We start from the raw sequence: 15659 nt of genomic DNA, 5'->3' as shown, positions 1-15659 counted from the left end.
GGGCTTCCTCGACTGAAGCACGACCCTCAGATCGGGCCTCGCCTTAGAAGCCCCCGACTTAGAGCGCCGCCGTCCTCGGTCCCGCTGCGGGGGAGCGCGAGAGGCAACGCTCTGTTTTTGGACCTCCCTATATGAGGAGCTGGTACCCAGCTGGGGCTGCTTCCGCCCAGCAGCCCCCAGAGCTATAGAACGGCGAGGGAGAAACCGCTGGAATGCCGCCACCTGTTTACGAGCCTCCTGGTATCTGTCGACGACAAAATCGACGGCGTCGCCGAACAGACCAGAAGGCGCAAGTGGGGCATCCATAAGGCAGACCCTGTGCTTCTCTTTCATATCGGACGGGGTCAACCATAAATGCCTCTCCGCTGCCACCAGAGCTGCCATGGACCGCCCAATAGCATGGGCGGTCTCCTTGGTGGCGTGGAGAGCTAAATCAGCGGTTCTCCTCAATTCTAAAAGCCTCGGCGGAAGCGGGGCCAGCACCGTGAGGAACGCTGGTGAAGGCTCCCTCCTCAAAGAGAGCCTTCCGGGAGCGAAGCAAACGCAGTGGCAACTGCTCACAATGCGGACAGTCGGCCCTCTCGAGAGCCGACGCCGCGTGCTCCGCTCCCAAGCAGACCACGCACAAACTGTGTGTATCCCCGCTCGTGATGTAGCGTGGGCAGGGAGGAACACACAGTCTGTAACGCGATCTGCTTTCGCCCTTTTTTGTCTTTAGTTTAGACATCTTTTTTCTGCTGGAGCTTATACTTTGAATGCTTGTGCAACTTTTTTGGACAGACAACAATAAATAAGACTCACAGAACATAGATCGTGACCGACACACACAGAGAGCTTTGCTGAATGACAGAAAGCTAGTGCCGGCTGCACCTCACGTGCTTTTAAAGCTTCCTGGTCATGACGTCACCCGCCTCTGACGTCTCGCCCATCGATTTGACTGATTACACATATGATTCAGAGCTTGGTATCGCTGAAGGCGTTCCCCTAGCGTTTTCTGACGCAGCTCGAGTTCCCGAAGGGGAACCACTTTTTACATTTTTAATTGTTTGAGTGTTTGGTTTCAAAATGTTTTCAAAATGATTTAATTATCATAGTTTTACGAGTTACGATGGTTCCCTGGAGCCAGTAGTTCACTGCACAAAATAAATTGTGGTGAACACAACCATATTCATCCTCCTTTGCAAATGAAGCTGTATTTGATGTAGTCTGGGTCAAGGTTAGATTGGATGCACAACCATTAATGTCAGCAGCAAGATATGTGAAGCATTTTCACCTCCCTTTTAGAAGTTGATAACTATGTGTGATTATATAATTAGATGCATTTAGTATTGTTTTTGTGCTGTTGTCTGAGACCATATCAGACCCATTTTAAGGTTACAACCCACTGCTCTGTGGATCCGTCCCTATTTTCTCTCATGCTGAACTTTTGAAGGGTTGTGTTCCGAATGTCTTTAAAAATGTTTCTTACTTGATGATTTTATTTCTCTCAGTAAGTCACCAGCTAGACACCGGGGGGCATAGATATAAATGCATGGTGTTTCAGAGTTTGTTGTTTTTTATAGCAATAGCAGCACTGGGAGATGTGGAGCGAATTGGATAGAGGCAGGAAGAGGAGAGAGAGAGGAAGCTTGTTGACAGAGATTGGAGTTATTGTGATGTAGGTTTGATTAAGGAGAATGTCTAAAAGTAGTAAGCAGAGAAAGGGCATGTTTTCAAAGAGAAGGTGCACGACTAGCTGAATGAGAGAGAGAGAGAGAGAGAGAGAGAGAGGGAGAGAGAGTGAGAGAGTGAGAGTTTGTTACCCTAGGGTATGTAGCATTTCATATTAGACATGGCTGGCTGGTGAGGTCTCAGCGATGCAGTCCTGCAGCTGCTATTCTCTCTTTCCCAGAGTGCCTGCTGCCCACACAGTGACCTGAACATGCACATTACATCAGTTCATATCAACTACATGGTGTGACTAATGATTGCACAACTATTTTATACCACTATAGCACTACATGCCACTATTTGCTTATTTTAATTTATAAAAATAAATGAGTAACATTGGCTGTATCCGAAACTGAAGCTAGCTGCTTTCCCAGACTTCAAAGGTAGCGTTTTAAAACGAACTATCTCCTAAGGGTTTCAGACAGGCTTCCAAGACACCATAACATCATTCAAAATTATCTAAAAAAATCATGTGAGCTTAACAAGCAAACATTTAGGGACTAATATGCTAATTTGTGAGTAGAAGTCAAAAATTGCAATTGCATAATTAAGACTATGACACTGTTTCAGGGTAATTATAGTTAACTAAAACTAAAATCCCAAAAAAGTGTTACTTGAAATTGTATTAAATTCAGCTAGAAATGTAAAGCAGCATTTATTATTTTTATTTAGTAACTTACTAATACCAAAATAACTAATCTCAGAATAAAAATGAGTGAAAACTATATAGACTTAAAAAAACAATAACCAATAAAAATGACACACACAACAAAATTACTAAAACTTTAATTAAAATTAAAATTAAAAAGGAAAACTAATTCAAAACATTAAAACAACTAAAATAACTGTTTTTTTAATAAAATTTTGACAAAAAGCAATAAAAGTGACAAACACACACAACAAAATTACTAAAACTTGAACTAAAATTAAAAGGAAAATGAATTCAAAATATAAAAAAATATTTGTTTTTTAAATAAAATATTGAATATTGAGATATGAATTGTTATAAAAGAATACATGTATGAAACTAAAACCACCAGTCCGTGGTGGCAAGTCTGTATCTTAATGAGTCATTAAATCATTTATTAAAACAATTTTTTCAAAACAGGGTTATTTTAGTTAAAGGGGTCATATGATGCGATTCATTTCCGACGAGTGCTTGCGGTGTTCGGCCAATCACAATGCACTGGGTCAGCTGGCCAATCAGAGCAGACTGCGCTTGTCGGAAGGAGGGACTTTGTAGAAAACGAAGCGTTTGAGAGAGGCGGGGCATAGAGGACCTACAATAATGTACAGTATTTGAAAAATAATGTTTTTTTGAACATTAAAGCATGTGAACATATTCTGTTACACCAAATACACAAAATAATGATCTTTAAAAAAGCATCATATGACCCCTTTAACTAAAACTAAAACCAAACCAAAAAAACCCTAAAACATATTTCAATTTTAACTAAACTTAAAATGAAAGTGCAAAATATAAAAATAAAAGCTATTAATTCATTATAAAAACTATAATCTCAATGATACTAAATAAACATGCCTCATTATGAATTAATTAGTTATTCATTAAAAAAACTGATTCATTTAGTAACAAAACTCTGAATTTGTGTGTTGTTTTGAGATGGAGTGAAGGATACATATGAAAGGATATGATTACAAGTCAAACAAATGAAGCCATCTATGATGCAAACAGATTTTACACGCCATGTAGACACACCCACTTTTGTTTTATTTTCTCTCTTTTGCAGTCAATCTGTTGTAAAGGTGTTGTGCCAGCGGTCGGAGCGGTACGCGCAGGAGCCTGGAGCTCACTGGAGGAGCAGGCGTACATGCTTCTGACAGAGACAGAGAGACAGACCATGAGCTATTACATTCAAGAGTACCTGCGCGCACACATCGGTGTAGAGCCTCTGGCCATGGCCCTGTTTGAACTCTTCAACACACATGCCAAGGTGAAATGATTGATAACAACCCATAATACATGTTTGTAATGTAATGCAAAATGTCACTGAAAAATCTTTATTTGATGGTCAGCATTCTATTCAAATGAAAATGTATCATATTTTGTATGATTTCAGGTGTTTCTTTTAATGATTTCTTGGCTATTCCTGCTCCCCAGCTGTCCTTGCTGGCTGAGGTGCGGACTCTGATCGCCCCGCAGGATCTGGAGCGATTCGACAAGCAGGTGTTACATCGCGAGATGGAAGCGTGGAGAGCTCGGCACAGAGGCCCGGGCCTCCTGCACCCTGACTCTATCTGCGTCACCCATTCAGAGGGCCACATTCCTGCTGCCTGCCAGCTGACCACTGCAGTCCCCGGCTACAACAAGGCACGTGGATGTGCGCGCATCAATTGGCGTAATGCAGTGCTGTGAATATTAGTATACACTGGTGGACAGATGCCCTGTTTAAATATTACTCTGCTAATATTATAAGTACTTATATAAAAGTACAAAAGTATTTGCTTTTGAATATTTTATTTTGCTGAACAAAACAGTAATATTGTGAAATATTATTACAATAATGTTCTTTCAGGATTCTTTGTGGAATAGAAAATTCAAAAGAACAGCATTTTGTTTTTTCAATTACTAATTTCTTTAAATTTCTTAAAAACATATCCAACTGACCTATCCAGGTCTGATGTATAAAAAGTATAGTTACATATTTATATGCATATATACATATTTATTTATAAAATCAAACTGAAAAAGACGCAAAACTCAAAAAAGATAAAGACTCAAAAAAGAAAAACGATAGAAGGAAATAACACTAAAACCAATGTTTACAAAAGGATTCAGGAAAAGGATTCTTTAATAAAAAGTTCAAAAGAATAGCATTTATTGAAACTATTTACAGAACTATTAATTTCTTTAAAACTTTTGACCCCAAATGTTTGAAAAGTAGTTTACGCATCCAACTTACAAACTTTAGTTATATATAAATTAATTCATTCATTCATTTATTCGTTCATAGCTTTCAATGTTCTATCCTCATAATACCTATTAGGATGGAGAGAGATCTTTATTTGTAACTTTATTCAGACTGGCTTCTACTGTGCCTGCATTGATTGGTCTGATCTGATATGTCTTGGTATTAGTATGATTTGATTCCAAACACTATTGTTAAATCTCACCCACACAAGCCATAATTGAGCTGAACTGATGAAAAAAAGAGCTGCATCTCAAGTGGAGCAAGGGTTTCTCGAACATCTTTTTGATTGTATTTTGTTCTGGAGTGATTGTTGCTGTGTACACTTGAGTCATTTCAGTGATTGTTTTTTTTTTGCTTTGTCTTTATAGAATGAGTGCAGGTTGGATGGGAGTTTGATGCCACTTGAGAGTCTTGATTCTCTTCCTGATGTTTCTCTGGTGAGTTGTTTACATTTTTTTGCAGTGTGTCTGCATGCTGTTAGACTGGATTAAAAAAAAAACATTTTATGGAGAAAAAGCAGCCAACGTTAAAATGGCTTTTGTATTTTAACATTTGAATGTAACAAGAAAAGAAAGGCACATGATTTAGGATGAGGAAAACAAAATATTTATCCCTGAAATACAAAGACTGTCACAAGGAAATTGCAGGAGATTTATTTTGTTTTTGGATGGATACTCATACACTTGTATTTTTTGAAATCTCAAAGATCAATAGATCAGTCTCATAGTTTGAAATTTAGTAGAGGCAGTGTATATGTACAGTATGCCTCTACTACAGTATGAGTGTGTATTGAAGACTAAAGACTAAGATTAAAGTGCACTAAAATCATAATTTACACTACTGTTCAAACGTTTGGATTTGGTAAGATTTTTTAATATTTTTGAAGAAGTCAAGTTTAAAGTATTAATTTTTTTTAAATCTTACTGACCCCAAACTTCTGAATGGTGGTGCAATTAATTTACTATATAATAAAAAAGAAAATATATATACCCAACATTGCAAATCTTCACATTGTATCAAATGTAATTTTACTGTACACTGCCCATAAACATGGATTAGCTAGCATATATCAGTCAAAAGAGCTTGTTACACTTCTGATGTTATTTTGATTTTGCCGAAATTGCATGATGACATCATAAAATATTCATAACATTAAATATATGCTGTTAGATTCTAAATCAGAATACAGCCATCTGACAGATTTCCCTTTTATTCAGTTCAATTCAATTCAAGTTTATTTGTATAGCGCTTTTCATGATACAAATCGTTGCAAAGCAACTTTACAGCAAATTAAGTTTCTACAATATTTAGCTTATCAGTGGTGACTGTCAGTTAATGTACATATGGCAGAAATGTACGGAAAAATCAATTAAAGACGTAATCAAACAGACGATGAACACTATTAACAGCAATTATTATATGATGCAATCAAACTTATAGCAAAATGTGGTATTTTATATTATTCGTATTATTTTATCTAGTCAATTTGCTGAAGATTGAGTTGAGTTCAATAGATTTTTATCCTACCATTTCTTGCTCTCATTTAATTAAGCATCAGTAGCCCAACATTAACTCTTGTAATCATAAACGATTATCTTGGATGAATCCATAATTGACCGTCTTGTCATAAACGTGTGCTTATGCTAAATTGTTGTACATAAAGACAACTCTATCATCTGTTAATTTCATAATGTGCTGACATTTTAGAAGGAAATGTCACCTTTTAAAAGCTTTTAAATGTCAGAAAGTGTTTTTTTTTCTCTGTGTTATCATAACCTCCCTCAATGATAATGCATCCTTTAATTGCCTGTCTTAGTAGTTGAAGGCAACAGTGAGGAGATAAATATCGACAGTACGTTTATGTTTTATTTCAGGACAAGGTGCAGCCGTCATCCGAGTCACCCCCCTCGTTCAAGCCTCCCCCTCCACCTGTTCGACACGCCAGCCCTAAAAATCAGACCAAACAACCTTCGTCCAAGCTGTCCCAGACCAATCTGCTCTTTACTGCCCCCTGTAGGCGGCATCAGGAAAACCACACCCACAATCACTCACACTCGCCCTGCTCTGCTCACACCTCCCCATGTACCATCCACCACACCGCCTCCACCTGCTCTGTCCGTCACACTCCTCCACCCTGCTCTCACCATCACAGCTCTCCACGATCATTATCCTACCACGCTAGCCCTTCTTCTGGACCCCCATGTAAAGATTTGGTTCAGTTTCTGATGAGCAGGCAGGCGGCGGTGCTCTCCCCACACCTAGAGTCTCCAAATCGTTCTAGAGAGGGAACCCCCATGATCTCTCCACGCTCCTCTCCATCGATTTCGCCTTCACTGCTAATGCCTGCGCCGCCCCCCTGTAGCCCTGAGAAGCTCGAGGGCTCCCCCTCTACACACAGCTGCGGTGCCGCCCAGACCAGCCCGCTACACCCCGAGCCGGAGACGACAGAGGAAAGGCCTCAGCCCCAACTACGAGGTGAAGACACTCTTAAGATTGTCATAATTTACTCACCCTCATGTCCTTCCAAACCTGTATGACTTTCTTCTGTGGAACACAAAAGAAGATATTTTGAAGAATGAACCATTTCGGTTACCGTTGACTTCCACTGTATAAACAAAAACACGGAGACATTTTGTTTTTCAATATTCTTTATATATATCATGTTCAACAAAAGAAAAAAAGTAACAGAAGTTTGGAGCAACATGAGGGTAAGTAAATGTTGATAGGATTTTTTATTTTTGGATACATTTTGGAGTTAGCACTGAAATTGAAATAATTATGTGGTGTATTGATTAATCAGATTAAATTCCATATATCAGTATTTTCTGAGAAAAACCTCTAATTGAAGATGATTTAAAGACTGGGTAACGATCTTAGATCTTGATCTGAATGCTCTCAAATTAGAAGTAGAAACACAACCAGTGTAGTTTTATTCACAAACAAATTAATCTTTTAAAACAAATCTTTTTAGTGAATCAAACACATGAAGAGCAACCAGTGTAATTTGATCCATGGACAAATGACTGAATTATTCAAAAAGGCATGAACTTTCAGCTGTTAGTTTGTGACAATAAGTGTTAAAGTTTACTTAAGTTGGTATTCACAAAACATTTTTGATGTTGTGTTGATGATTATACTGTATATAATAAATAGCAAATAGTTTTGTAAGTTTCAGAATGTATATTTCTGAAATATATTAAGTTTTCTGTATTATTTACAGCATTTGTTGTGGGAGAAAATGGAAAATACACAAGCAAAATGGAAATATAACGGCACGTATCTCAATTGAATCGGGAATCTATTGATAACAGCCCTATTGAAAATTGGCTAAAGATAAAGGTGGTACTAATATTTCTCTTTAGAGGCTTTAATTTCTCAGATGGCAGGATACCTTATTACAAATTGTACATATGGTCATAGGGCATCTCATTCATCTAAAATAATTAATTACATTCATTTAACACAGCCCTAGTAGGTCCATCAAAACTTCAGCACTTAGGGAATTCATCCAGCTTCTATAACTCATTTCCGATCCAAATAATGTGTGAGGTCCACATAAACTCTGAATGCAGATCTCTAATCTGTGAAAGCTAAATTGTGGGGTTATTTATGGCTTTGTGCTCATTTGTCTGTATTCCCAGGAGCCACGCTGTCCCAGCTGTCAGACAGCGGACAGACTCTGAGCGAGGACAGTGGAGTGGATATCGCAGAGGCTGGGGGGCTGAGTAAGGACAGCAGCCCGCGACCAGGTAAACCTCCGTTCCTCCAGGTCACAGGTGACACACGCAGAGCGGAAGGACTCGCACAGGCCTCCGTAAAACAGGTGAGAGTTCTGTTGTTTAAATGAGTTATAATCATTTCATCATATAAATAACCATTATACAGAAGTCTTTTTTTAGTCTTGTTTGCCCTGCTGCTGTTAAAAGGAGGTTTTGGTTTAGCTCTACATTTCATGTTAAACTCTTCATTCGTGTCTTCCACCTTTCAGCCTTCTTCTTTCTTCTCGAGTGTGACGTCTAAAGTAGCTTCCCTGTTTGTCATTGTTTTAGATGAGAGTAATGGAGCCTACACTTGTACGGGTGCCCAAGTGTGCCAGTACACTGGGGATTGCTGTTGAAGGGGGTGCCAACACCAGACAGCCTCTGCCGCGCATCGCGACCATACAGGTGGGTCAGAGTGGGTCACAGTTCAAAGCCACGGCTAAGAAAGATTAGCTTTTTATAAAAGCAATCCCAGAATGCACAACACCAAGGTTATTAAAAATCTTGTATAAATACATTACACTACCATTAGAGTCAGTAAGATTTTTTAATTAATAATCTTATTCAGCAAGGATGTATTATTTTGATCAAAAGAGAGAGTAAAGAAATGGATTGTTACAAAAGATCCCTTTTAAACTTCCTATTCATTAAAGAATGAATTGATTGGCATTCTGTAGTGTTCACATATTTTTTTTCTGTAATAAATGTGAAATGCTAGCATAAAAGTAACACAAAGTCTTTTGTTTTTTTTTAATTACTATTCCCACAAAGTATCTTTTGTTCTTCTGATGGAAAGGGTAGCTAATGTACTGTGAAGGTCTGATATTACACCCATTGAAGTGCAAGATACAGTTGTAACTTATATAATGTGGTTTTAAAAAAGCTTTTAAAAGCTGTTGCCTCATAGTCACATAAATGCCTAGGTCAGTAAAACCTGCTTCTCCATTATATGACTAAAATTACAACTCTGCATGAAACAATTTCAGTTTTCTTATTAAAAATGAGTCATGACACGGTTAATACTTTTGCCATTAGATAGACCCCCTGTCTGTGCATCAAGCAGTATTAAGATGGTAGTTTAATCTTTAGTCATAACTTTACAGGAAGTTTTAAATATAAAGGAGCCAGTTTGTATTCCTCTCATTTCTTTTATGACCTTTAGCCCAGCATCTGTTAGCTAATGGAGCGCATTAGCATATTCAGGACCCGTTTATGTACATGTGTCCGTATGCTCGCTTCTCTCAGTGTTGTGTTCACTCAACATGAAGGTGAGAGATTTCCCCTTTAGCGCAAAGTGTCTTTGCACGGAAATATGTTTGCTTGCATATTTAAAGCAGATTGGGATCAAGCAGCTAGTGATATGACTATAGCTTTATGGGATGAAAAAGTAAGATAACTTGTATCTAATAGCGCTTATAGAGATGTCTGATACCGCTGACCAAACACAAAGTGCTGTAGCGGTGTTGCTGTATTTGTATTCTTTGTTGATTGGTAGAGTATCCTTGAAATTTGCATAGACTGTCAATTTACACAATCAGCATTTGTAAATTTCACCATTGATAGGGTCACAGGAGAACAAAGCCTGTCACAGACCCATCTGGACATGTTTCATAATTAAAGGCGCAGCTTTTTATGTCCTGAGACATCACACCTGTCTCTTTGACAGCCCTGGGCTCTTAAAAAAAAGAGTTTGGGACGCAGCCCACTATTTAGCCAAACAGAAACACTCAAGTTTGGAACAGATTACAGTTACATTTATTTTGTAACTAAATTAGGTTACACTTTATTTTAAGGTGTCCTTGTTACAGTGTAATTATACATTTAAGTACTGAGTAGTATTAATTAACTACATGTACTTACTATATGGTTAGGATTAGGGTTTAGCTTAGGGTTACTTGCATGTAATTATGCATAATTAATTGTTAGATATTAGTAAGTGCATGTAACATGTGTAACAAGGACACCTTAAAATAAATTACATAATTCCGTTACATGTAACTAGTTACCCCCCAACACTGTTTACAATAATTGTATGTAAAAAAAATACAGTTGTATTGTGCAGTTATGATACTATATATATAGCGATTCAGTTTACAGCAACTTCATGAATTAAAAGACAAAACACATCTTGTATTTACTGCAATATTTTTGGGTAAGGTACATGACTATCTTGCGAGATGCGAATGCACCTGAAGCCGTAATTGTTACTTTCAAACCCCCAAAAAATGAACTTCCCAGGAGGATCTGAACACACCATAATTTGTTGGCTGGTCTATTTGAAACAGCAACTGTGAAAAAGAAAAGCTTTTTAAAGTGCTGTTTGATACCATCAGATTATTCCTCTGCTTATTTGATTGTCCTGAAAATGCTGACCTTCACAGGAAGGAAAAATTATTAGAAAAATAGAGATTTATTTTCTAGCTTTAAGCTAATGAATAGTAAATGGATTTGTGCTTGATTGTCCTTGATACCCTACACCAAGATAATACTAATATTTCTCCATTTATTAAAATGCCATATTCAGAGAGTGAATTGCTCGTCTTGGAAAAATGTGCTGTGGATCATATTTCAAAGCCAAAACAGGCATAATGACTCTTCATTAAAGCAGTATTTTTTAAAGCATCATACAGTATACGTCTGACATGGTAACGAATTGAATGCAACCTGAAAAACGCACTGCACAATGAGGCAATGTCATAAGTGTAACCATGACTACCGCACTTCCAGACTCCTTAAGAGCTACTTTGGTTTTAGTCAAATGTTCATTATGAGAGCATTCACTATTCTGTCTTTATGAGACACGTACAGCTCAGATGTCATGTAGAGAGTTAAACTGTAATAAATGTTGACAAATTAGATCAGACTCCAGCAGGATTATAAGACAGTGGTGTAACCCATTCTCATGAGTTTGTAGCAGGACTATTAGACAGGCCTCCCTCCAGCTCAACAGAAGATGCTCATCTTGGTTATCTCTTTCTTCCTGTCCTCAGGCGCTTTATCTTTATACTTTGACAAGAGGTCAGCTAATGACCCGTCAATATGAAGTGCCATATCTGAGAGAGCAAGCGGTCATTTTCTCCCCCATTTCCCACTTGTCTTTTCTCTCACACTTTTGATAGATGATCTCTCTTTGTGGAAAGTTTGAGACAGCTGCTTGTTTCTCTCTTCTTCTTTCTGTCTCTCAGAAGGGGGGCTGTGTGCATATCTCTGGACAGTTTCGGGTGGGTCAGGTGATTCTGGAGGTGAACGGCGTGTCGCTTAAAGGCATGGAGCACCGGGACGCAACTCGGGTCATTGCCGAGGCCTTTAAGACCAAAGACAAAGACTATGTCGACTTTTTGATCGCCGAGTTCAACTCTGCTCTGTAGAAGTTGTCCCTTGAGAGTTTTACTAGACGCCACTGTGAAGACTTTACGTCACGTCCACACAGAGCGGCTGAATGAGTCATGCTTGTCATATCTGAGTCACAGTTAGCTTAGAGTTCAAAAGCTGCAACACGCCCACCTTACGTCTGTGTTCTCGCTATAACAACGAGCAGCTGCCACACACCTTCACTGAACCTGTTCCTGGTATGTTCCAGTGGATGATCTGCAGAGCCAAGACTGTTGCTGATATGTTTGATAGGACGAGACCAGGGTTATATCAAGTCTGTCAGATCTGTGCCATAAACACACACACACACACACACACACACACACTACGTTTAAGTTTGGGGTCTGTATGATTTCTTGAAAGAAGTCTCTTATGCTGTCTTATCTGTGTATATTTTAATATATTTTACTCCATATACAGCCACATACTTTCGTCTTTGTTGTTACATGATTCTTCAGAAATCATTCTAATATGCTAATTTGGTGCTCAAGAAACATTTCTTATTATCAATGTTGAAAACAGCTGTGCTGCTAAAATTTGTTTTGTGGAAATCGTGATGCATTGATACATGATAATTTTTTTCAGGATTCTTTGATAAATGAAAAGTTCAAAAGAACAGCATTTATTTGATTTTTTAAATATGACAATGATCAAGTCTGTATTGTCACTTTTGATCGATTTTAATGAATCTTTGCTGAATAAAAGTATTAAGTAAAAAACGTACTGACCCCAAACTTGTTAGAGTTGTGTATATATAATCAAATCATTAATTTCATTTCTATTCATATTTATTATATAAAATATATAAAATATGAAAAAAAATATATTTATACAAAAATATATAAATATACAGATTTGCTATTACAGTTCTTAAGAGAAAATCACATATCATTTTAATCATAATATCAAATGGCATAGTCATTGTTTTGGAGGCGTTTTTTTACTCTTCCTTGATTCCAGAGGTGTTTAATATATTTTGTGATGAAAGGAACTGAATTCAGTGGAAGTAGTGAAATGAAGTGATATTAATACACTGTTGTAATATGTGAATGGAGATCAGAGTTATTCCTGGACAGACGGAGCGAGGAGGAGGATTCTAGAGTATCTCACTGTTTTCTCATTCTGTTTTTTCTTTTCTTTTCCTCTCTGTCTCTCTCACAGACACACAAAATCAGGCTGTTTTTTTAAAGCTCTTATGTCAGTGTGCATACTTCAAAGAGTGGTTATAGAGAGGAATAATGAAGAAATGTATGGCAGTATTTTTTGAAGAGATCAGATGTTCAGTGTCTGAATTATATGTAAATGCATGGCTCCTGATTATGCAACATACAGAGAGAGTTATTGTACATAGGTAAAATAATGTAAAGCTGTATATATTTTATGTAATATATTTTTTGCACATACTGTTGATATAATGTTTTCAATGACTGCATCAAAAACATTAAAACCCTTAAATATGAAACCAAAACATCAATACTTAGAATAGTAACATAGAAGCATATTAGTTTTTCAACCCAAAGGATGTTGTTCCCTTCAGATATTTTATTCATATACCACATACCATTATGCAGATAGTCTGTCTTTAAGTTGATAAAGATCTGCTTTTTGTTAATTCGTTGCTTGTCATTTGTTGTACTTTGCAATGTGAAAAACACATAATATTGTAACTTTACAGGAACTAAATTATCATAGGCTGATTACAGAACAACAGCATATAAAGACAGCGCACAAACTGAGGGTATCAATATTATGCCTGAAATATTTATGATTTATGCCAAACTGGAAAAGAGACTAAAATAAATATTTAAAGACTGAATTAAATGTCTGTAATTTATTGATATTTTTATTTCTTGGTTAAATCATATTGTTATCATTCAAAATGTGTTCATCTGGCTTTGTTTTCTGATGAAGCTGTGTTTTGGTGCCCTCATGTGTTCAAATGAAGCACATGGTTTTAATTTCAAAGGTTAGCCATGCTTGTAAGACAGTACTAAATTTAAATATATTATACCTATTAAATATATTATACCTCCACCCTATAATACCATATACTTTTTGCAATTAATTAGGCTTTTCTGCAGTAATGTGACACCATTCAAAGTCTTGTAGGTCATTTCAGATTTATATTTATTTTGAACATTATTCTTTTTGAAGAGTTTGAATGTCTTTAAATAGGTTGTTATAAAGAAAATGAGTCTGAATCAGTAGAGGGTTATTTTCTTTCTGATTTGTTGCTCTTCATTTTTCTATTTCTTATATCAACATATCCAACTGTGTTGTATATATTAAATGCACATTCAGATGCATCTGCCTCAAAACCAAATGAATAATATTATAATTGAACTAATGTGTATTTTCTATCATATTATGAGAAATACCCTAATGTGTGATGTGCATGGCATGAAAAATGTCATAATCAGGAGATGTTTAACAGAAGCCAGTTTATTTTACTATATGCACAAGACAATAGTTTGCACTTCATAACCTCTGATGTGTTAAACGTTAAATATATTTGAATATGGCATATAGATGATATATTACACAGCCTGAATGTGTATTCTTAGCGTAAATAAAAGATTTTGACATAAAAAGCAATCATTCTACATTACTACACAAGGAGCAGTCGAGATGTAAAAGAAAAATAGAATACCAACAAGGGAGGTTTTACTATATTAACAGGACTATATACAGGACTAGTAACTATTACATCCAAACCACAATATTAAAATAACACGAAGCAGTTGATATTCACATCAGTATTAAGTTGATCACGCAACAGACACACATCATGCTTGGCAGACACTGCATGGCAGGTGAAACTACTGATTCAATTCAAAATAACTTTACAGAAGAGGAAACTGGAATCTCAAACTCAATTTGCTATGCTGTGTTCAAATAATCTTCTCTTATTATTTTATCTACCTATGAAGTACACTCTCAAGTCGACTGGTCCCATAATACCAACAATGGAGGATGACAACTAAATAATTCCTTATATTTGATAATGATCTTTGATGTAATCTGAGGTTAATATTAAGGTGATTATACATGTAAGAGGCTATTTATGTAATATACTTCACTATAGCCTATTGATGACAAGGGAAGTGCTGAAGGGTGGCAGACTGCCTGATATAGTGAAAGTTAAGAAAAAAATCAGTCTTAGTAGGAACATGTCACTGATGACATCAGAATAGTGAGTCAGGGCAATGACGTCACCACATTCTAAAAGGAAAGAAAGAATCAAATTGGATTCATGTTATAGTAAATGAAAAGATATCTACATAATGCCTCTTTATTAAAAGTGTTAAATGTGATGATAAAAATGTCAGCAGATTTTTTTATATTGAAGCAATAGTGTCATTAAAAATGCCTTTAAAATAAATCCAATTTAATCCATTTAAAATGATAAAGGTCTGACCTTTTTTTCTTGTCTTCATCACTTATCTTCTGCAGGAAGCTGGTCCTCGGGGGCCGCGTTGGGGTCCAGGAAGTCTTGGTGCTGCAGATGCTTTAGGTACTTAACAGGAGTGATGGTGTGAGTGGAGCCTGTGAGGGAAGTCAGAAACATGATCAGGGCTTTTATTGGGACCAAAAATAATAATAATTTAAAACCATTAACTTGCATTGTGGGGGTGGTTGAATGCAGTTCACTAACCACAGATATACAATGATCAGTAAACATTTATCTTTTCTGTCACTTACTGCAGTGTATATTCATTGTCAAGGCAAATGACAATGTTTTTATAACCATAACCCATGTGTCCCACAGCAGAATGCTTATATTTGCATTTACATTTAGTCATTTAGCAGACGCTTTTATCCAAAGTGACTTACAAATGAGGACAATGGAAGCAATCAAAATCAACAAAAGAGCAATGATATA

At 36.8% G+C, this 15659-nt stretch overlaps 2 protein-coding genes across 3 annotated transcripts in view; one reads left to right on the top strand and one right to left on the bottom strand.

Moving 5' to 3' along the window:
• The window catches only part of LOC107681240 (whirlin-like), a 56014-nt gene extending 43759 nt beyond the window's left edge, over window positions 1-12255 (top strand). Inside the window, exons 6-12 of one of the 2 annotated variants that reach the window (XM_016477474.1) lie at window positions 3462-3665; window positions 3833-4042; window positions 5012-5080; window positions 6518-7118; window positions 8285-8466; window positions 8693-8809; window positions 11590-12255. In XM_016477474.1, the coding sequence (XP_016332960.1) occupies window positions 3462-3665; window positions 3833-4042; window positions 5012-5080; window positions 6518-7118; window positions 8285-8466; window positions 8693-8809; window positions 11590-11772 (1566 nt within the window). In that variant the 3' untranslated portion in view covers window positions 11773-12255. Of the gene's footprint in view, window positions 1-3461; window positions 3666-3832; window positions 4043-5011; window positions 5081-6517; window positions 7119-8284; window positions 8467-8692; window positions 8810-11523 lie in introns of both variants that reach the window. The other variant, XM_016477473.1, reaches the window with a different exon arrangement.
• A 1966-nt stretch (window positions 12256-14221) lies between these two features.
• Window positions 14222-15659, bottom strand: part of LOC107681214 (syntaxin-binding protein 1-like) — a 14564-nt gene continuing 13126 nt past the window's right edge. Inside the window, exons 18-19 of the mRNA XM_016477428.1 lie at window positions 15198-15322; window positions 14222-15000 (exon numbers count right to left, since the gene is read on the bottom strand). Coding sequence (XP_016332914.1) covers window positions 15213-15322 — 110 coding nt within the window. The 3' untranslated portion in view covers window positions 14222-15000; window positions 15198-15212. The remainder of the gene's footprint in view (window positions 15001-15197; window positions 15323-15659) is intronic.

The sequence above is a fragment of the Sinocyclocheilus anshuiensis genome, unplaced genomic scaffold, assembly GCF_001515605.1.
Source record: "Sinocyclocheilus anshuiensis isolate Anshui unplaced genomic scaffold, SAMN03320099.WGS_v1.1 scaffold1495, whole genome shotgun sequence".
Taxonomy (NCBI): Eukaryota; Metazoa; Chordata; class Actinopteri; order Cypriniformes; family Cyprinidae; genus Sinocyclocheilus; species Sinocyclocheilus anshuiensis.
The sequence above is the reverse complement of the archived record's forward strand: the minus strand, read 5'-3'. Positions and strand labels throughout refer to the sequence as shown.